At 37.5% G+C, this 24,110-nt stretch overlaps 1 protein-coding gene across 1 annotated transcript; it reads right to left on the reverse strand.

The window, feature by feature from the left end:
- On the reverse strand, positions 1-18,608 carry LOC137939251 (protein GET1). Its single transcript, XM_068784485.1, has 7 exons — positions 18,407-18,608; positions 17,950-18,029; positions 12,927-12,997; positions 11,758-11,828; positions 11,532-11,613; positions 596-645; positions 1-323 (listed from the first exon to the last, which is right to left on the reverse strand). The coding sequence occupies exons 1-7, from the start codon at positions 18,515-18,517 to the stop codon at positions 255-257; spliced, it is 534 nt and encodes a 177-aa protein (XP_068640586.1). The 5' UTR covers positions 18,518-18,608; the 3' UTR covers positions 1-254.
- Between the last annotated feature and the right edge of the window lie 5,502 nt (positions 18,609-24,110).

Here is a 24,110-nt window from a genome sequence, read left to right on the forward strand (position 1 = left end):
TGAAGAAAGACAATTGAAGGCGTCCAGCGAGGTTTTAACTATTGCAGAATCCAGTCTTATCCAAATGTAAGAAGTGTTTATATCCAACTTGTGCAATTGTTCTGTTTTCCAATTGCAGCTACTCTTTGCATAGGACATTTTGAAGGCCTGAGTCTAACCAAAAGAACGCCAAAAATGATAGGCAAAATAAGAACACTACTCAGGAAAAAATGCGACGAGCTGTGCCATTCCACCACAGAAAAGTGCACCCACCACTATGGGAATTTCTGGGAAATAAACTTGCTCACTCTAGTGGCCAGCAGTATCCATGGTACAATTCCAACCTGCAATTGTAACATAAAACATGTTTTGAAAAGAACTGCAACAAAAATTTGAAAATAACAAAGAAACGACAAGATGTCAATGCAACTGGCGATGACTATGAAATGGTAAAATATTAGCCACTTTGATGTTTCGAATTTCCACTCACTGTCATAAGAGAGTTGATCTTCACAAACACAAATACAACAGAAGTTATTCTACTTGAGCATGCCTTTGTATTGAACATTTGAAAAATTTTAAGATTCAAAATAAATAAAACATTTTAAATCTTTACCGTAACATGACCAGCAATAGATTCCCCAGCTTTCCAAGATAGCACCTTCCCTGTAGAGGGGCAAACAGATTAGTTCTACAAGTTCGGTTGGAAAAAATGAAGGAGATGCTTTCCAAAGAAAAATTAAAAAAGTAGTGCAGAAGAACAGGTACCACTCAAGGTTGAAACTGAAGCATGGCCTTGATGGAGATCAGCTTATTAGTTACAGGAGGTAAAACTTTCAACAATGGAAAAAGTGTTTTAAGAAGACTAAGGTCCTACTGGCACCCATTTTTATTTCATATTGAGATCATCTCATTAACTCACTACAAGAAGCGTGACGTGTTGAAACGCTATAAATTCGTACATACCCCTACCACTACCGTATGCCAGTTCAATCTTGTCTGTAGCATACAAAAGAAATCGAAGTGGAGTTATTAGGCCTACACACAATGATGATGTGGAATCCTTCTTGAAACTTATACATGGCTTCTGCTGGTTCCCACATAACTTAGTAAAATATTAGTGAACATCAATAGAGCCGATTGGAGAATAAGAGATCAAGGTACAAACAGATATGAAGTTAAGGAACTTGGAGAATCATGAGGTTATACAATAAATTTCATCTAATTGCACCCTATTCACAATGGAGCCACTATAATTAACTTCATAGAATAGCCAGGACAAAATAACAAAATAGCATCTGGTCATGACCCTAAAATCAGCACAATGTTCAGTAGATAACATAGTCTCTCCAGAGGACAGGAACTTTTAGAAAATTCCTTCCACAGTCCCCCAGACCTCCTTCAAAGACCAGTAGGGTCATTTTGCTGAACAATTTATATAATAACAATAAGCTAGAGAGTTTATATTCCTCACATCAAGAGTATGTTTACTTCATTTTTAATTTATAAAATTGTGTTCCTGCAGACATTGTCAAACCTCTCCTCACGAAATTGCAGTTCATTTTACAAAAATCTTGCAGTTCACCAGTGGTCCTTAGAAATAATGAATAGGGACTATCAACTAATTTCAAAAACTAAGCACGAATGCTGGCAAATAACAATCATAATAACTAGATGCATGGTATAAAAAAAAATTGAACAATCTCAATCTATTTGGATGATAAAAAATAAAATACTAAAAGCAACTAGATTCATATCCTTTAACGATTTCATTTACTATCTACAGCTAAAAGGTGTAAATATGAGATGGATGGGAAATGGTTGTACATAGAAACAAACAAATTCACTGAGTGTAAGGAAATTTTGTTAGATTGTCAGCAAAAAATTGAGACACTGGATGGTACAATCAGGTCCCATCAGGATCGAAGGCTTATCTTTAGAAGACAGGAAGCAACCCAGTTAGCCACTCACATACAAAGATGAGAATTTCCTTCCGACTCAAACATTAAACCTCAAGTTTCTTTGAACTGTCGGGATTCCAGAGATCCACTTCATGACTGTAACACAGAAAACCCTGAGGAGGTAACTTACTACAACACTTTAGAAATCCTGGATGGCCCTTGGTTGCCCAGGTGCCTCTTTCATTGTGAATTGTCGGATTGCAGCAAACTTGGTGCAATAGACTTTGATAAACTAAGATTTAAAGCCCAAAGAAACCATGGATACAGGGCTTTCTAGATTTTGTGCTGATCACCCCTCTAGTTAGTAGTTACAAACCAATTTTAAATAGAGAACCTAACATTTCTGAAACTTCCTAGACAAAATTGTGAATCTTTCAAACAATGTTATCAAAATCAGACTGGTCATGAAACCGGAATAATAGTCAGTTTTAATTGAACCGATCGTTTGGGTTCAACCAATTATTAAACCAGTATGACATCATCATAAACTAATTATATACTAAATATAATGTCATGTTACCAGTGGTTGTAGAGTTCGGTTCAGGAAGAAAGAGTGGATTGGGAATTCTTCTTTAGCTACTTTATTTCCTCATCTTTTTAATATGGTTTTGTCTCAAGATATTTTGGCTCCCCAATAGTATGTTAGTAGAACTTGGAATTTTAATTTTCATCATAATCTTACTGGCATTGAAGCAGTTGATATATGGAATCTTTTATCTTTATCTGAAAATCACTTCATTATATTTGCTGGAGAGGATGAGTTAATTTGGAACTGCTCTTCTGGCATATTTTCAGTTCTCCATTTTATGGGTTTTTTATTGTTTTAACACCCATAAATGGGTTTTATGGGTTTTTTTTCTGAAGGGGCATATTTTGGTCTTTCAAGGGTATAGTTTAGCATATTACTCACAACATGCATTTGGGTAAGTTTTCAGGGGCTCATCATCTTTCAAGTGCTGTTTTGAGAATGCATTGGAGAGACATTATAGCTTCTTCTGATATTCGACCTCCATGTATTGTTTCTTGGTCTCCCCCTCATGAAGGGTAGTTGAAGTTGAACATTGATGGGAATTCAAGAGGAAATCTGGACCCCATTGGAGGTTGGGGTTTTATTAGGGACTATTTTGGTTAGATCCTCCAGGTATACTCTGCACCATTGGGCTACTGTGATTGCGGTCACTTTTATGAGTGAAGGTTTTCTTTTTTTCAGGTTTTCAGGTCCACTGGTGATTGAGAGTGATCCTTCAGTTGTAGCCTCTTGGTTTCACTCTGGAAAATCTCCTCCATGGTGACTTCTTCATATCTTTTATGAGATTATGAATTGGAGACCATGAAATTGGGACTTGAGCAGTTGTTGTCTGATCAAGATATCATGCCAAAAGCTAACTGTGTTGCCTTGCCCCATCTGGAAGCCAATGGTTGTGCTGATCTTGGGGGGAAGATCCTAGAAACTATGCCAAAAGGGGAGAGCACTGCTATATTACCTTCTCCGAGCCACCAGCTATGATCATCCAGCCAGAGTTTGTGAGACACCAATTGCCTCCATATGGCATCCTCGCACCTATTTATATCCCAACACCATATCGCCAATAGAGTTTGATTCGTCAAATTGATTGGCTTAATGTCAAGACTCCCTGGTTCTTGTGCTTTACCACATCCGACCACTTGACCAAGTGGTGTTCGAAATCAAGTTCAAACCTTTCTAGAGGAAATTTCTCATGAACTTTTCAATTTAATGGGTGAATGACATTGGGCTGTGGAGGAAAATTAGGAAGTATAATGGAATGCCAATGCATGAGCTGATAAGTATCAGCCTTCCTACCTTGAAAAGCAGTCTCCCCTTCCTAGTTAACAATCTTCTCTTGTTTCTCTCTATCACCAGGCTGCAAAGGACTTTGTTTGACTGGCTGATGTTGAAGCCAGCTAGAGTGGATTTGTGCCGATTAACCTTCTGGCCAGAGAGCAGCTATAAGAATGCAATGATTACTTTAAGATTGTGGATTTACTCTTGGGGTCCTTTGATGAAAATGATGGTGTTATCAGCAAATTGGATGATGGGGACATCCACGATGGGGTTGTTGGATACTCACTGCACCCAGCCTATCTCCCTAGATCTGTTGGATGCAAATTTTCAATAAATCTTGTGTAAACAAGTAGATTTGAGAGAGAAAGAGGAAGAACAGATTGAAAAAGGAGAGGAAGAAGCAGCAGCCTAGGCTGCATTGGAGTTCATGCCCAATAAGCATGAGTTTCCCTCTTTTATTCACCACTTAAGTGATAATTACAAGAATGGACAAAAATGCCCTCAGTTACAAAAACTCATATAACTCATACAATACAACTCTTAATCGAATGAAACTTGAAACATAGGAGCTTAATGAAATTATCTATCTAACAGAACTATGCTAAGAAAAATCAGAATATGAAAAATGACCAAAATACCCTTGGACCTGTATCTTAAAACTCTCCCTCAAGCTGGAGAGTAGATATCAAACAATGCCAACTTATCATAGAACACCAAGTGCACACGTCTTCCCAGAGGTTTTGTAAACACATCTCCAAGTTTATCTAATGACTTCAAATATGGAGTAATCACCTTTCCTTGCATAACTACATCTCTGATAAAATGACAATGAATCTCTATACATCTAGTTCCCCAGTGGAATACAGGATTGCTTGCAAAGAAGATAGCAGCCTGGTTGTCACACTTCATAACCATGGGTTCTGAAATATGAAAACCAATCTTAAGAAGAATATACTTCACATAAGCTCACTAACACTATGAGCCATTGTTCTATTCGGCCTTTGCACTCAACCTGACTACAATTGTCTATTTTTGTGTTCTGCTACCTCATTTTGTTGAGGAGAATATGTGCAATATGTCCGATGAGTAATACCATGGAAAGCAAAAAATGATGCAATTTTTTTATTGAGATACTTCAATTAATTAACCGTACAAAAAACATAAACACAGGCACCAAATTGATTCTTTATTTCATTAAAAAAAATCAGGAATATATCAAATACTTCAGATTTCTCCCGTAGGAGATACACCCAACTTACCCGACTAAAATCATCTATGAAAGAAACAAAATACTTGAAACCAAATGGATTGGGAACCCGACATGGACCCTATACATTAGAATGAACTAATTCAAACATTTTGGTGCTATGGCTAGGACTAACTGGGAAACCGGCTTGACGATGTTTTCCGAGTACAGGACTTACAATCAAAAGAGATATCTACTAACAAAGAAGGAAAGGACTGACACAGCTTAACTGGTGATGGATGTCCCAAGCGTAGGTGTCATAGGTATGAGGAGTCTGCAATGGTAAGTGCCACAACTTTGGGAATAAAATCATCGTCCAATAGGCAAAGCCCTCACTTCTCATGCCCGGAACCAATCGTCTTTTGGTCTGCAAGTTCCAAAAACCACAAGAAGTAGAAGAAAATGGTTACTAAACAATTTAAAGACTTAGTGATGTGACACACAGATAAGAGGTTGATTGAAAATTTTGGAACAAAAAAAAACTGAATTCAAGGATATCTTAGGAGTGGTATGTATGGTACCCTCCCCCTGAATTTGGAGGTGGATCCACAACTAAAGTAACTTGGCGATATGAATGGGAAGGATAAATGAACTGAAATAAGGAAACATACCTGACATATGGGTAGGTGCCCATCAATCAATGATCCAAGAGGGAGAGTGGGACACATTCAGTGTAGTCATACTTGTGCTCGCCATTGTGGCACTTGCTGAGGACAAAGGATCAAACTCAATGACAGAAGAAGTGATAGATGGTGTAGTCAATTGACCAAGCCGTAATAGTAGTTGTTGAATCTCATCATGTGAACTAGAGTGAGAAGTAGCATCTTTGTTTGTGACTATAGAATTGGCTCAAGTAGGCTTACCAAACTTCTCCCACCACTTGTAGAGATAAGGTTAGATCAACTATAGTCAATACATTTTCAATCCCCTCTATCATTTTGGCCACGACCTCGAGTAGAAAAGTCTTGACCTCTACTTCTGCTACTACTTCCACAAATTTGACCCTCGGGCTTACCAACAAATGACTGGAGGTTAAGAGCCGCAACATATAACAATCTATCATCTTTTTCAAATTTACATACTACCGCACCTTCTGCTTGAAGGACTCTGTTAAAGGCTTGTTCAAGAGTAATCACATCGATATTGACCAATAATTGGACCCAAATAGCATCATATTCAGATCCCAAACCATCTAAAAACCTGGCAACCTGAATTTGATTTTTTTCCTTATGGATGTCCTCAACATTTGCAGTGAAATGATGAAAAGGTGTTGATTTCCTATAGGACACCTCTCATTTCAAAAAAATAATTTATCACTGATCTATCTCCTCACTTCATATTAAAGTACTAGATATATGGCTCACAAATCCGACACAAATTGCTCTCGAGAGACAAAATGGAAGCCAGAGTTGTCCACATCTCTTTAGTTGTACCACAACTTAAAATCTGGTCACAAAAACGTGACTCCATATTGTTCACCCACCAAGTCATAACTTGATTGACCTCTTCAATTACTGGTATAGGGGAATTATCTCTTATGTATTTAGCCATTATTCTAGCCTTCAGAAAAATAAGAACGGATCTTGACAAATTCACATAGTTCATCCATTCAATCTGATAGAGGTTATCTAAATAGGCTTAGAGTGTTTTCCATCTGAACTTTCAGTTTCTCTTTGGACAGCAACTTGTGTGGTAGATTCAGTCATCTGTTTTCCCCGAAAAAGATCACAATTCAATGCAAATGAGAGCCTTATTACACAAGGGATTACTTTCCCCAATTCAATTTACCCTGCGCAGGCAAGTGGGCACCACAAATCAAGAAATAAGGGCACACCTTCACTCCAAGTGTATAAACAAGTAATGTGACAGCAGTCGCAATCTTCAATTGAAGTGGAAACTTGAACAAAAACAACTTAATTGCATGTAAGATGGATGATGCAGGCTGTGGGGAGGATGATGCAAGCCCTAGGTAGGCTGCGCAGGCAAAAATGAAGCTAGGGCTTCAAGTAGGATCCCTTAAAGAGCTTAAAAACATAGTAATCATCCAATTGATAGTAGGAGCCATCAACCAATTGGTTATGGTAGGAAGAAAAGAGGAAAAGATTTTACCCTACCAGTCCAGATGTTGGAAAAACCTTCAGAAGGGTTGCTGAATGAAGAAGAAGAAGTCACAAAACTGAAGAAGATCTCCCCAAGACTGCCTTCACTGCTCTGATACCATGCTAAAGAGTAGATTTGAGAGAGAAAGAGGAAAAAAAGATTGAGAGAGGAAAGAAAGAAGAAGCAGCCAAGTCTACATTGGAGTTTGTTCTAGAAAAGCACAAGCTCCCCCCTTTTATTAATCACTTCAATGACAATTACAGGTAAGGACAAAAATGCCCTTAATACAACTCTGATTAGAATGAAACTTGAAACGTAAGAGCTTAATAAAATTATCTACCTAACAGAACTATGCCACAATAAATCAGAATATGGAAAATGACCAAAATACCCTTGGACTGATATTTTAACAACTTGAACCCTAAAACTTGACATGCCGAAAAACTTCTCAAGGATGAAATAAAACTCCAACTCAAGATAAGGTAAGATGTTCTTCCCCACATCCTAAAGGGGTTTATATAGGGCTTCAAAGCAAAAGATTGGACTTGCCTAACTAACAACTCCTAAAACAAGAAACTAAAACTGTTCCTAAGGCTTATGGGTCGGTCCAAATATCATACCCTTCTACACTATTATATCTCATATTATGTGACGTGACATAAAAAAAAAATTTACTTGGTTGGACTCCTATTAAGTTATGAACTTTTCTTCAATGCCTAAACTAGGAAACTTCCTTTTGGCTCAAAAAAATTACAATTACATGTGATCTTCCTCCCTCTAGTTCGTGTTAGACTTTCTGTGGACATCCTAGAGAGACTTCCTTGTTGTTTAAGGAAAGCAATATAACTTCGGAACTAGGATTTTGATCTTCATCGGAACCCAAATATGCTAGTTGGTCTTCTAGACCTTACAGCTGGTATGTTGATAGAATGGGTTTTGGCTTCTTCTAAATACTTTCTTCAAACTATTTAAAAAAGAAGGTTTTTGCTTGTGATATGTTGTATATACACTATACTATGTATAATATTAGTTATAGTTGTGATATCACATTATATGTAATAAATGCATTATATAAAATTTACATACCATATTATGTTCTACATAAATAACATTAAGTCTAGTGTATGAATATCATATTATATATTATATTTTTTGCATACTTTGTCGACTACACCTTATGTCTTTGTGACGGCTCCATTAACCAACTAATGAAGTTAAAGGCCTTTTTGGGGTTATTTGAATTAAGTTCAGGGCAAAATATTAATTGGTGAAAGTCATCTATGACTGGATTCCATGTTGTTGAAGAGGATAGACATTCGCCAACTATATGGGCTGCTCTATTGCGTCTCTTCCAGCCACCTATCTCGGCCTTTCCCTGTTTGACAAGAAACCTGATAAACATCTTTCTACACCAGTCATTGAAAAGCTAGAGGCTCGTCTCTCAACATGGAAGGAAAGGCTCCTATCCAAGGCGGGCAGGTTAACCCTCCTTAACTCCTGTATTGCAGGGCTACCTCAATACTTAATGCCCTTCCTCCCCTGCCTGGCATCCATGAGAAACCATATTGAGAAATTTAAGAAAAACTATCTCTGCCATGGGGCTTATGGGGGCTTCAAGTACCACCTTATCAAGTGGAGCGATGCTTGTATCCCAAACTCTATGGTGGGATTGGGAGTTCGATCGGTAAAAAAGATGAATCTTACACTTCTTCTTAAAGGGTTTTGTCGTCTAAATACAATGTCAAACCTTATATGGAGTGGTAGATGGTGGCTGAAGGGGGCCCTCATCAGAACCTTTCACCTTTATGGAGATCACTTTACCCCTTGCTACCTACCTTCTCAAAAGTTATTCATCACTATGTGGGAAATGGGGAGAGCACCCAGTTCTGGATGGACAAATGGATTGACATAAGGCCCCTCTCGGCTTCCTTCCCTTGTCTAGTTAGTTTGATTGATGATCAGCTCACCTCAGTTACTGACTCTCATGTTGCGGGTGATAGTTATGGTGGTTGGGACTTCCACTTCAGAAGAGGTTTAAAGGACAAGGAAACTGAACACATTTGCCAGCTCCCTCCCATCCTTCAAAATGTCTGGCCCTGCTTTTTGGAAGATAGAATCATCTGGACAGCTGGCAAATGGGACTTTCTCCATCTCCTCGGCATACACCATTCTGCGGGGATGGCATACCGCCCCCAATCACTTTGCTGTTATCAGTTGGAAACTCTCTAGCCCCCTGAAAGCCTTCTTCTTCTTATGGAGTGATTTACTTGGCAAAATCCTCACGGTTGACAATCTCAGGTGTCAAGGCAATACTGTTGCAAACACTCTATGTGACCATCGTGATGTTGTTGATGAATGTGTTGACCATGTCCTCCTCCACTACCCCTTTGCATGGGGCATTTGGGCTCCTTCCTAAGATTGGTCTCTCCTTTTGTGCCCCGAGCAACCTGAGTATCTTTTGCCAATTCAGCAAGGGAGCGAGCCTCCCGAAGTAGGAAAAATGTTTGCTGTCAGCCATTCTTGTTCAAGTTCCTTGGGGGTTGTGGCTCGAGCAGAATAATTGAAGGTTTTGGCATTCCAGAGCCTCTAAAGATGAAATCATCTAGAGGATCAGCTCCATTGTGACCTTGCTGAGTACGCAGGAAGAATTCAGAAGTCTATCAGCCTCCCCACTTCGTAATAATTGGCGCCTTATTACTCAGATGTGCATAACCTGACCCACCACTATGTAGGAGTGGGTCCCTCCCCCTTGGTGTCATTAAACTCAATTTTGATGCCAATGCTTTCGGTTGTTTGGGGTTGGTTGGTATCGGGGGGGGGGGGGGGGGGGGGGGGGGGGTTGTTTGGGGTTGGTTGGTATCGGGGGGGGTTGAGGGGTGTTTAGGAACCATACCATGCAGACCCCTGTCTTCTACTCAAGGCCCCTTGGAATTGCAGATGAGATCGCTGCTGAGACTTTGGTGCCTAAGGATGGGCTCTCTATCTTCTCCAACTTCAGTTGTTGATCATTCTTCTCGATGCCTCTGGGTTGAAGGGACTCTAAGGTAGTTATTGGCTACATCTCCTTATTGCCCCCCCCCCCCCCCCCAATGGCATCACTTGCAGACCCTTCAAAAGATTTCAGATTTGGCTGTAAATTTTGATATTGTTTGGTTTCATGTTACTAGATCAGCCTACTCTGTGGCTGAAAGTTTTGCTAGGGAAGGGACCTCCTAGCAATCTCTCATTGTCTTGGGGTCCCTTCAGTCTTCTTCATAATTATGTAGTTAAGGCATTCTCGCCCTTAATATAATCTCATCTTTTTCAAAAAAGTATTTGTTCACACTGTTGTTTTTCTAAAACATACATTTGTATTATTTTATTACATATTATGCTTAATGTTATGTAATATTCTGTACTATTATAGATCTATGCATTGTATGTAATATTCCAGATCCATGTAAGTATTGGTATAATTTATAAATAAGGCTCAGGGAGAATGGAGATCCGTCAGAAACATTTCCTACCACTCCCACTCCCTATGACAGAGAGGAAGGATCTCCCTCCCAGCAGGTGAAGAAAAGGGAGAACAAGGGGGACCCACATCCCTGTTATCCAGATGGAACACATCGAGGAGGCCTAGAAGGCAATTCAGCCCCCTGTTCCATTTGTGTGACAACAGGGAGGCCAAGACTCCCCTTCCTCTCTGTTTCTTCTTTCTTGTCAGAAACAGAGAGCAGCAAGAGGGGATTGCTGCCCCTTCACTCTCTGAACCAATAGAGCAAGGGTGTCGCCCTCTCACTAGCAAACGTTAAAAGGGAAGGTGTTATACCAGTCTTTTTGCCCTGTGCAGGTTTGACAATTCAGCAATCGAACCAACCAAAGTGACCAAGTCAGCCGGTTTTCCTTGCTCCCCTAGTTTTAATGATTTCAGAACCAGATTGGAGAAAGCATTGCTTTCTAGCTACTAGGCACCGACCCATACAGAGAAATGAATTTCAATGGTTCCATTGCCCCTAGAAAATCTGATGACTTGTTTGCAAACTGTCACCCAATCTATCTGACCTTTCTAACCTTCCAGATTAAAAAATTGTGACACAACAACAGTTGGTGGAATTTTGATTAGAAGAGATTACACTGAATGGTTCTTTCTTTTTGCTCATTGTTTAAGAAGAAACCAAGTGATGCAAGAAGAATCACATATTGAGAGGTAATTAAGAGTTAATTTGTCAAAAACAAAGACCTTTTCTTAATACAAAGACAAAAAAATTGGAAGAGCAACTAGTAAACAAAACCAAAATCCATGGGGGAAGATTAAATAAGTTGGAAGAGGGCAACATAAACCTAAATAAAAATTAGTCAAAATCACACCAAACAACTGCAGTACACTTTTCTTAGACCTCAGAAGAAATAAAAGTACGTAGTAGTGCCTGAACAAATTCCCTGTGCAGGAACATATTACCAAAAGGTCGAAGCAACTGCTGAGGAATGACTGCAATAGGAACCCCCCAAAACCACCAACTGAGGCCAGTAAGTGTCAATACCTACTAAATTCAAGCCAGTCACCCACAGTTAGTGACTTGTTTCCTTTTCAGATTTGGTCAAGCCAAAGAAAGTTTGAAAAACTTTTAAGTAATTAGAAACCAATGGAGGGAACCACAGGAGTTGCTCATGGGTCCAAAATCTACCTTTAAACACAAGAGTGATTTGAAGTACACATCAAAAGATCCTTTTGCTTCCTTGGTATGCAATTCCTGAACTGGAAATTCACAAAGACTTTCAGGAAGCAATTAGTTGTATTCACAGTAACCGTAAGCAACAATGAAAATGCAATGCTAGCAAATCATGGAAAAAAATGTAATCATAGTGGCAAACAGAAATCCAGTACGGTGATGTCCACAAAGATGTGCTTTACTGTACACGAAATCCATGCACATTTCATCCCAACAGAGGTAGCCTCAAAGAGAACAGAAGAATTGGTAACTATATAGATTTACTAGAGGCAACACAATAAAGCTACCTGTGATAATTAGAAAAGACCCAGAAAACCAGTCCGATATCATACCCACAACAACATATTAGAAAGGAACTGTCTCTGTAACATGATTAGGAGAGGCAGAACCAGACTTCTTAGAAGTGAAACCACAATTTTCATTCTTTTTCGTACTTTTAAGTTATTGCTTGAAGTACCACTACTTTTGTCATCTGGTTTTTTCATTGTCACATAGATGCTTTCTATCTTTCAGTACTACTCTGCATAGACCATGAAGACAACCTCTCCTTTCTTGCTTGTCTTAGTCCATTTCTGCTTCTTTTTGTTTTCATTTATGTTAGAGGACCACCATTCAAAAACACTTTAAACAACAATAAAAAAATAGCTTAGCAATAACTGGTTAAGTAAGATGTTCTCCAAAATATCAAATGATTCATTAATTGTTCACAAAATTTTAATTAGCATGATGCCACATGGATACTGAAGTAGGGATCACTATCAAGAAGTTCCATAATTTGTATCTTGGAGACCCACAAACTTTGTTAAAGGAACTATAATTCATTCTCAGGAAGGTCTCTGGATTCACTTACATGTTAAAGCATTTTCATTTGTCAATACCATCAGAGATGGAATAATAGTTTCTAAATTCTATTTAAAAAGAAAACAAAGAAGAAAATTCTCATTCTGTACTTGGGTTCCTTTTTCTTTCAACAAATCCCATATTTTCTGCTTATTTTCTTTCCAAAACGTTGAAGAGTTTTCTTAAATTAAGTCGCATATATGGCATTTGAGTTATCTTTTTTTCTAAAAGATGCCTCTTTTTAGAAGATTCCTCAAAGCTTCCACTGATAGCATTCAACATACCTTTTGCAAGCTCTTTCTCTTTAGCAGCTGCCTTTCTTCTAAGTTTCGCAGCTTGTGCAAATGTGGACGGCCTGTAACCACATTTGAAGCCCCATGGACCATTAATATTTGAAGGTTCCAACAGAAAAATAGCATTACACAGAAACATAAAAGAGACGAGCAAAATTTTCAAATTCATTTGTAGAAGAAACGTCAAAATATTTTGGTTAATATCCTTCTCTGGGTCTATAATTGAGGTTGACTCCACGGAAACTGAAGTAAGGACTGTCGTTCAAGATATTATCCTGTTCTATGATCACTTCTCTGGTCACTTAAGCATTGAAGAAGATTCTACCATTGTCATCTCTTAGAGTACTGGCTTAGATGATCCCTCTGGGAGGTTTCTTCATTATTTCCTTCAAATTCCTGATCTCACAGCTTCCTCTTAGATTTTGTGGGAGTATGTGCTCACTCAGTAAATTCCTCGACTGACTTGCTTTCTAAAGAAAGATCCTCTTGTCAACTTGGTGTGAACTTTGCCCATAAATTGCATTTTTATTTTCCTCTTTTTATTTTTTTCCTTTTCTCTTGTTTCTAGTTATGTTTGGAATTTTGGCCCTTTTCCCCCTTTCAAATTAATTTTTCATCATTCAAAAAAAAAGAGTTTGAATTACAGTTTATCACCCATAACAAATAATATAAGCACAAAAACATAAACCAATACCCATATAACTTCTTGTGTCATCTTCAAAACTAACATGACCTACATTCGTAGAGTGAACTGCCAAACTCTTGACAGGGGCCATGAACTTCTCAGTTTTAGACAAGCCTTTATCCAGATCAATAACAACGGAATGAACATTTTTCGGTGCTTAAATTTGTTTTACGAGTGAGAAATGGAAATCTTTGGGTTGTAGGTATGGAGTTCCCTTCTTTTTTAAGCTTGCTTTAGCCAATTCACTGCAGTAGATATTGTCCTGTATCACTCAGGACTTCGTATTTGGGATTTTAGCCTGTATTGTAACCCCATTGATCATGCAGTTGAATATGTTGCTTTCCAATTGGTCATTGCTCAAAAACATCTCGCTTTATAACTTCCTTCACCTTTCTCTTTTATCTTTTCCTGTTGAAAAAAAAAAAAACTACCCGTCCATCCCTATTGTCTCTATGAGAACAGTGATAGTTTTTTCTTGGTCCACAGAAAACGAAAATAATTTTGCAGTTGATCCACTTTCCAATCATTGCATTGAGGAGATCTTCATGTACACTAAGTAATCTACCAATTTTTTTCACCAATTCTTTTCAGAAGGTTGAGTCTTTTTCTTCAGAAAAATCTATTTTGCAGGAATTCAAGTAAAATTGCTTTTTTGAACACAGAAAGAAAGGCTTAACAAAAGAAAAGGAGAGTACAAAACAAGGAAAAGGACATAGAAATGGAAGAAAAGGAGAAGGAATTGAGTTCCATTATGCAATAAAAATAACCACAAGAGTTAACATATAGAAAATCTGCCTCCAATGACAAGGTGTTGGAGGGAGACCTCATTTCTAGCCAACAGAGCAGCCAAATGGTTGGTGCTGTAAGGAGTATGGACAAACAGATTGTCACTCGACAACATGCATCCTCCCTATCATCAGAATTATCAAGAAAAAAATCCTGAAAATGACTAATTTCTAATACTCTTCAACTTGAAGGGACTCAATGAAGAACAGCCTTCACGTACTTTGTGAAAGTTGCAATGACAGAAACTCACAGAATATACAAGGTGGATGCTATCCTTCTCTCTCAAATGAGACCTCCCCATCTGAACATGGACTACCCCATGAGCAATCATTAAAGTTGAGCTTAAGCTAACCAAAACATATAAAAGACTAGTGAAGAACCGTAATCCCAGAATCCATTAAAATCAGCTAGACTCGCTCAATTATTCCTAATTAAGGAACTAGGAATCGCTTAAAGAAATGGAACTTACTAGCATAGAACAACATCTGGGGGAGTATCCAACTATAACAACCCCTACTGAATGGTTTCTCCCCTCATATTTTCCACTCTGTTCTTTAAAAGAATAACAAAGAGTAAGTGTCCAGAGGATTTTCTTGATTTCTGGTGGGAACATTTTAAATAAACTTTGAAGCTTATTGCCTCCTGGTTGCCTTCTCTTCAAGCTTCAAGTAGTAAATCTATCAGGCTACCACAATTCCAAAAATCCTCTAGGATGAACAAAGGACATAATAAGGTAACCTAAGTAAAATGAGAAGATCAACTCAAGGAACTCAAACAAAAGGTATTGACACACTCAACTCCCAAAACATGAGACAATTTCTCAAGACAAAGTTCAAACCATGGATGAATACTAACCCAGTCAAAGAAATAAAGGAGTTTGATGTGCAGCAAATAAAACACTGACAATTGCTGCAAGTATCAAAGCAAGAAACTTTCTTGAAACAGAAAACAACATAAACTCTAATTTAATTAGAAAACTCTGAATGAAAATAACTCTTGGAAAAAAAGACTCATATTGGTAGAAACTACCACTAGAGTTTAATGGCACATAGGAGACTTAGGCAAAGCAAAAATATTAACTCAAAAAGAGAAGAAAATAATGGGCTTAAAATTCGGATTTCCGCATGCAACCGGCTGCCAACAGGACCTTTGATTCTTCCAATGTCGATATCTTTGTCTGGAAAGATCAAATTGAGAAACAGTTTGTTGGGTTACAAAATAAATTTAGAGAGCTTTCTTTTGAGATATATTCTCTATATAAATCTTCATTCTTGATGGCACAAAATGCATCAAAGAACAAAGCTTTCTACTGTTGCTCGAATCTTTCCTATTGTCTGACCTTTGTTGTTTTACATGACGATTTCTTTTTGTAAAAAACTCCGATTATCAAAATTATTTCTGTGTTGGAAACTAGACTCAAAAATTTTTTCGTTAATATATAATTTGAAACATGGAAAGTGCATTATGAAGGTGCGAACTCTAAGTAAAAATGGGTGTTCAGATAGGGGGAAACATCAATGAGAAAGAAGACTAAGGGGCAACTAATAAAGATGACTGATAAGAAAAGGAACACATTGTCTCTATGGATTGACCGAGTTAGCAGAACCTGCTCTAATACTATGCTAAAATTTATAAAAAAAGAACATAATTCACTGATTGATGTAAATTAAGTACATTGAGTCTCTATTTATAATAGAGAGAATACATAGAATTGGAGTTAAATTAAACTAACCATATCCTATTACATCCAAATTAAAGCTATTAAAAGATGTCCTACAACAATTAAATAACTCTAACAAAGTACAAAATTAATAATACTAAAATTTCTCCTTGGTTGCAGCTTCTTCCCATGAGACTCCTTTCTATGAGAATCATGTATGACTCTTCCATATTTATTCTTCAACATTCTACCAATACCCACCCAAGCATGTCTTGTCCATGTTGCACGCTTAACACCAATAGAAACTCAACAAAAGCCCTTTTGACGGTAAGAATCATTGGCGATAGCTCTGTTTGACAAATTATAATCCATTGGAGACGTCCAAGCAACATGAACTCAAACAAGATGAGGTTTATACCCTGCTTTCAAGTTTTAAGACAGTTTCCTATCTCCCTCCAAGAATCATTATTGGAAATGATTTCTATGTGAGGTGACTAGGTGGACAAGGTTGGTGCCACAGGTCAGGCACATGGCTGCTCTTTTAGGAAATCTAAGAGTTCTGTGTATCTCCTAGAGACAAATTTTATGCACATGATTTAGCAAACAAAGGAGTATGTCCTCACCTTTCATGAATTTTCGAATGTTCTATTAGTTATTATCCTATTACTACAACTTAACTGCATAAAAAAAATGATGGGTTTGAAGCATATGACTTCAAGGGTCCAAGCGGTGACACTCCACTCAAAAGCCAAAAGCTTCCAGCTAACATAAAGGACTAACTCCGCATACAATGATAATGACACAATGCATATAATCACCCAACACTAGCATAAAGCTAACTATTGGGGTAGGGATTCTCTCACCACAAGTAACCTATCCATCCCGTAAAAACTGCAAACAACAGCCCAGTTACATATGCTCTTACACATGGAAGCATCACTGTTAAATTTCAAAAGCAATGATAGTCTTCTAAGCATATACCATCAATCGCAGCCCTTTCACAAATAGTGACTGCTTTAGAGTCTCCGTAACAGAGACTTCAGAAAATTTCCCCGAAGAGCAGCATAAAATCTATATATGTAAGTGTTGTTTCAAGCGTCTAGATTCACCTATTTTATCCTTAACCATCCCAAGCATGTAAGAATGCCAGCATCTACCAGTTTCATCATGTTTACTACCTAAAAAATGCATCCAACTCAAATGCGCAAACTTAGAGTGGATACGCCCAACCCACAGTACCTATATATATGTTGCAGATCACCTCAAAAGGAAGTGTGATTATTCTTGATACTTCCTTAAATCTATATTTGTAAGTGAATGCCATGCAGCTTCATCCCAGAAAGTGTATCCACAGTTACCAAGAACTAGATCCCAAAGAAGTAAGATAAGGCAGGGGAAACAAGTGGCGAAGACCCTGCCCTGCAACCTCTTACAGTTAACCATTTCCATGTCATAACCTCACATGGAGACTATTACTTCCATTTAAATGTTTATAGAAAAATCAACATCAGAAAAGAAATAGATCATTGAATCCCTACCAACTTCATATATTCATTTAGAGGAAACTTTGGCCCAGATATTCGCTTTTTAAAACTGAATAAAAAAGAACTGTTGCAATTGGTTAGCAATGTATACTGAACAATGTGGATGGGGCCTTTGACTCCATCGCCACAACAGGAGTTTCTAGTGTGACATTGGGGGTTCAAGTCTCATCAGATTTTGGAAAGACATGTTAAACATTCAAGAAAATGCATACCAAACAAGTCGTTCTATTGAAAATTAAGTACACTTTGAAGAGATTTAGCAGCCTGTTAAAATTTCACATGGAGCCTTTGCACGAACAGTCTAAAAGAAAATTTATAACTAAGAGTTCAATGACCTACACGGATAAAGAATTTGCCTCTTTCAAAAGCTGTCTTATCTCCTGTCGAAGTTGCTGCTCTACGGGACTCTTTGCTGCTTTCTGACAATGTAACCACGATATCAAACAGATGAACAAAAAACAGAAGCAATATTCTCCACGTAACAGGATAGCGAAATATAAAGTAGTATCGAACTTTGTAAGAATAAAGAAAAGATGATCTTTAGCTACCAAGGCACCACAAAAGCCCGGACTCCTAATATCGAGTAAGTCAAGGAAGATCATATGTGCAATCACCCAAATACACCTCGAATTTGGATTTTTAAATCTAAATTCAACATTAATTCAACGATTTATTAACTTTCTACTCGATTTTCAGCTGCATGGAAACAAAAAAGGAAAACAAATCACAAAATGAGAAACGAGATCTAATCAGAGCTTCTCTAATTCAGCATTTTTGTCAGAATTCGAAATCTTACCCTTTTGAGCTGCTCAAGAAATCTGGAAATGAGCTGCAAACTAACTAAGAAAATAAATACAAGAGGAGGTGCCAGGGAACCGCGGCTTCCCGGAATTTTTTCCGTCTCCATGAGAAATCAGCAAAAATGCACCCCTCGGCGGGCTGATTATCTTTTCTGTTTGCAACTTCGTTCCTGAGCGTCGCGCATTCAAAGTTCGATCGAAGGCTATATTTCAAGAGAATGTATGTAATTTATCTAAATATTTTATTTATCAAAATAGGAAAAAAACTGATCTGTAAATCGACTGATGTCAAATAAAACGGAAAACAGAAACAAAAAATAAAGTTTTTAAAATAATTTTTACAAAAAAATTTTAAAAATTAAAAACCAAGGGAAAAATAAAGAGGCCAATAAATTTTCCCTCATATAAGAAAATTTAAGATAAGATAATTAAGGAGAAATGGGCATTTATGCAAATTATTAATTACTCGACGTAACAAAATAATTTTTTTTATTTTGATAACATAAATTCCTCTTTATATAATTGTTTAAAATAAATACAGTTAGCTAATTTTAAAATGTGAGCTTAACATATAACAAGTTAAAATTATTATAAAATTTATAAAACAGTTTTTGAATTAGATAAGGTCAATTTAAATTTTGATGCAATTATAATTTACATTCATAATTATCTTTTACTTAATTTAACCAAACCATGATAAATAATTATGAATTTTCCAAGCGATTTAATTAATATTTATAAAATAATTTAATTTCGATTTTAGAAAATAATCATGAGCTAGATATACAATGTCTACATTTACTTAAATAATATATATAGGATGTACTTAAGATAATTAAATAAAATTTATAAATTAAATATCTTGTTACTTATTTTTTATGATATTTATATTATTTTAGTAGTTCATTAAATATTAGTCTATAACATAAATAATATATTTAATTTAATCAATAAATACTTTTAAAGATAAATAATAATTATTATTATTATTATTATTATTTTAAAAAATAAATTAGTGTGGGGGCAGGGGGTGTTCTAGAAAAAATGAAAAGGATAAGACACTCTTCTCCCACTTAAAAGATTTATTTCAATGGCTAATGTCCCTCCTTCATCAATGATATAGATATATAGAAATAATAAGAAGGAAGAAAATATTTTCACCTTGCTTTACATTCATGAAAATAAGTATTATAGTTTACAGATAGATAAAATTACATGATAAGAGTTATCGGTTATCTCTATCATACAAGATAAAAATTAGCTTTGAAATTATAGGTAAGTATTATTCGTTATCTCTATCATACCCCCCGCAAGATGGAGATATAAAAGGAGAGTCCAATCTTGGTCTTCAAGAGGATGAAGCGAGTTTGCGGAAACAGTTTAATGAGAGCATCTCTGCTAAGTGATCAATAGAGGAGACATGAGTCCCCCGCAAGATGGAGATATGAAAGGAGAGTCCAATCTTGGTCTTCAAGAGGATGAAGTGAGTTTGCGGAAACAGTTTGATGAGAGCATCTCTGATAAGTGATCGATAGAGGAGACATGAGTACCCCGAAGAGCGCAACACTGAACTTGTTCTCAAATGAAGTGGCAATCTAAAGTTACATGTTTCATGCGAGAGTGAAATATTGGATTGGAACACAAATTTATAGTAACAACAATGTTACAATAAAGTACCTGTTGTTGCGGAAGAAAAACACCAACTTCCGTAATAAGAGAGAAAATCCAACTAGCTGCAGTGGTTGCAACAGAGCAATATTCCACCTCAGTAGAGGAGCGAACCACAATCCGTTGCTTCTTAGAACTCCAAGAGATAGGATTGCGACCTATGTAAACAAGATAGGCACATGTGAAAGTGAAATCATCCTTGTTTCCTACCCAATCAGCATTAGAGAATGCATGGAGAGATAAAGAAGATTGTTGATGTAGGATAGTACCATGATCCAGAGTCCCACAAAGATAGTGCAACAATCACTTGACAACATCCCAATGGTCAGTAGTAAGGCAATGCATAAACTAAGACAACTTATTAACTATGTAAGCAATGATGTCATGGCACGTAAGAGACAAGAGACTACCAACAACAATCTGATATTTGGATGGATCAAAGAGTGTCGTGGCAAGAGGCATAGTTACAGGTTTTGCATTTGTCATGCGCGTGCGAGCAAACATATCAGAAATATACCAGCATTGACATAGAAGTAATCCTTGAGAATGAGAAACAACTTCAACTCCGAGAAAGAAGTCAAGGAGCCAAGATCCTTTAGTGAAAACGTATGAGCAAGAAGGTGGATGAACGTTGTCATAACTTGATCATTATCTCTTATAATAATGATGTCATCCACATAGACCATAATATACAACACAGCAGTACATGTGTGAGAGATAAATAGAAAGGAATCTGCATGAGAGTTGGTGAAACCAAATGTGATAAGAAATTGGGGCAATTCATGATACCAAACATGTGGAGCTTCCTTGAGACCATAGATTGCCTTGCTAAGTGTGCAAACATGGTGGGGATAATCACAATCAATGAAACTTAGTGGTTGTGCTATAAAAACATCCACAGACAGGGTACCTTGGAGAAATATATTATTGACATCAAGTTGTCGAAGCAACCAGCCACGACTTACAGCAAGGCTAAGCACGATGCGAATAGTAGTAGGCTTAACAACGAAACTAAAGGTTTCATGATAATCAATCCCATGGTACTTGTGAAACACTTAGGATACTAAATGAGCCATGTGCCTATCAATAGGGCCATCAGATAGATATTTAGTACAAAAAATTCATTTTCAACCAACCAGATTCTGCGAGGGATCCAAGAGTACAAGTTCTCATGTCCTATTCTAAACAAGAGCATCATACTCATTAGACATAGCCTGACGCCATTTGAGATTGGTGAGAGCTTGAGTCATGGTTGTTAGTTCACAGTCAACAGATGTAGGAAGTTTGGTTGTGAGGTTTAATTTTTAGATGGGTTTGGAAATGTTGTTCTTAGATCTGGTGATAATAACATGGGGAGGGGAGGAACCAGGTAGGGATGATGGGTGTGGGTTGTCCGGTGTTTGAGTGTGGTTAGGTGTTGAAGTGGGGTTAGGTGTGAGGTCTTGAATGGAGCTTGCAGATGGAACATGGATCAAAGTTGTGGTTGATGTGCAGGTAATCAGAAGTAAGGCACAAAGGAACACCAAGCGGAGAGTGTGTCAGACCAAGGACAGTCTAGGTGAGACTAAAATGAAGTGAAGGGGAAAATAGACTCAACGAATTTAACATGACGTGGCGCATATAGAAGAGAGGTAGTAGTGGGTTTAAGACATAAATAGGTACTTTTAGTGGTAGAGTACCCAAGAAAGATATAAGGACAGGAACGTGGAGTGAGTTTGAGGGAGGTAAAGGTGGCACGAACCAAACCGGTTCACGAGTGGCTCGAGCTCGGCTCGGTTCGATTCAGTTTATTTGGATCTTGAACCAAGTTGAGATCTAGATCAGGCTTGTTTAAGTTAACAAGTCGAGCTTGACTAAACCATGGTTCGGTTTGAAAGCTTGCGAGCTGGCTTATTAACTTAACGAGGGCTCTAGCACGGAGGGAGGGGTATTCATCCTTCATTCTCTAGAAGTCGGAATAGGGGGGAATAGGGACAGTCGAGATTCCACAGGCAAAGATTGAGCAAAAATGGGGATTTGGGGCAATGGTAAGGGGGGGTGGAAGGTCGTAATGAAATCGACTGCAATATGCTCCTAGCTAAGTTTTGGTTTTTTATTCGATTTTGTCTTCTTATTCTTCGTTCTTCCTCTTCAATTTCTTCCTTCGAACTTCTTCCTCGCCGATGGAAGTGACGGAACAGAGGAAAGTTCTTTTATTTTTATCTTCTATTTTTTTTCGTGCCAATGTATCAGTGATTTTTTTTCATTTTTATCTCCAGTATTCCATTATTTATCTTCAATCTTGCATTTATACTGCTATGGACGAATGCCTCATGCAGTTTCAGGAGCTTCTTCCTACTCATTTCTCATAGGTAATGGCTCTCACCCTATTGTTAATTTTTCTATTTTTCAGCTCTTACGGTTCCGTTGATTTTTCTGTTTTTCCATTGTATTATTTTGTTGGGCGTTTTAACTATTTGGTATGAATGTTAAACTGAAATATTTGTCTTGCACTTCTATTTGGTATGAATGTTAGACTGAAATATTTGATAGGAACTGTTTTGGTATGAACGTTAGATTGTATTTGATTGCATTATTTTCACTTCTGTTTGGAATGAATGTTAGATTTTTTTTCCTTTTGTCTCAGATGGCTACCCAAGTGAAGAAATCAAGGACGACTACCAAGAAGTATAGAAAAGTGGATTTGTTTCGATGACCCTTCCGTGTGGATCTGAGGATTCAGACCAATTTAATTTATTTTGTTGGTTGTTCAATTGTAGGTATTTCACAACCTAGCTCTTACACAATTACATGAAGTCAAAGTCATCTCTCCACATTGGTCAGTTCCCATCATCTTCTTTCCAAACAAATTGTACCTCCGATAGGACCACCGAACACTTCCCTTTTGTCGTTTTAGTTGGGTTTTCTGTACTTGTATAATCACAGTTTCACATGCACACGTGCATGAATCTACTGTCAAACGCCTAGTCAATACATCCCAAAAGACCGATCTGTTAAGTGCGAAAAGCCAAGTACCTAACCCATCAATGGTGGACGGAACCAACTAGCTCTGACACCCACCGTTCCTGTTCCCTATCGCTGCATCCAGGATTCGAACACGGAATGTGGTGCCTAGCTCTGATATCATGTCAAACGCCTAGCCAATACAACCCAAAAAACCGGTATATTAAGTGTAGAAAGCCAAGTACCTAACCCATCAATGGTGGATGGAACCACCTAGCTCTGACATCTAATGTTAGTGTATTCTCATGGTTGGTGTTGTTTCTACTATTTGATATTGAGATGGGAATAGTTTCCTGTTTTAGATTTTGGTAAGTTTACTTATACTGGTAAAGAAATTCACTTGAAGACGACAAGGCTATAAACAAGTAGTTATTCCAAAATTGCATTTCTTGGGTGCACTTGTACTTGAGAGTATGGTTGGTCGTAATTTTAATTCTAGGGTGTGCTTGTACAGATGGGTTTTTTTTGTATCTATCCGGTTCAATTGGGGCTTAAACCCAATTTGCATGAAACTACTAATGTTGTTTGGATTTTTTTTATGTTTTTAATTTGTATATTTTTTTTTTGTTGAAGTAAGAATGTCAACACCTCCTGCTTAATTGACATCAGTAGTTAAGACTAGTTTTAGTGTGGTCATAGATAGTGACTCAACTCCACCAGAGTAATATCCCTTTAGAACTAATAATGTAACATAAGTGACCCTAGATGAAGGTACCCTACTTGAGGAAGAAGGTGACTCTATCCATAGTTCAAAAAGATAAAAAAAGGTATCATGTGTGGTTGGAATTCAAAGAAGTCTCACTTATAGATGGTACATATTGGAAGATAGGGCCCAAGCACACACGACCAAAGAAGACCCACATATCAGAGTGTATTAGAAGATGGGCCCAAACCAATATGACCAAGGAAGATCCATGTATCCAAGAGATATAGAAGACGGACTCAAGACCCACATATCAAAGAGAAGGCCCATAGGCCCAAATACAATGACGACAAGATGGTAAATAAAAGTTCATCTCATAGATATGA

Source organism: Aristolochia californica, unplaced genomic scaffold (genome assembly GCF_029961685.1).
Source record: "Aristolochia californica isolate CCGP_79_NKW_82.1479 unplaced genomic scaffold, dmAriCali1.0.hap1 SCAF_8, whole genome shotgun sequence".
NCBI lineage: Eukaryota > Viridiplantae > Streptophyta > Magnoliopsida > Piperales > Aristolochiaceae > Aristolochia > Aristolochia californica.

What these genes read in the sequence shown, in the direction of transcription:
- LOC137939251 (XM_068784485.1), bottom strand. Translation starts at nt 18,517, where the DNA reads ATGGAGACGGAAAAAATTCCGGGAAGCCGCGGTTCCCTGGCACCTCCT. An exon ending in GAGGCAAATTCTTTATCCGT is followed by an intron (nt 12,998 to 17,949) that starts GTAGGTCATTGA and finishes ATGTGGTTACAG; the next exon opens with GCCGTCCACATTTGCACAAG. An exon ending in GCAGTTGCTTCGACCTTTTG is followed by an intron (nt 646 to 11,531) that starts GTAATATGTTCC and finishes GCCCCTCTACAG; the next exon opens with GGAAGGTGCTATCTTGGAAA.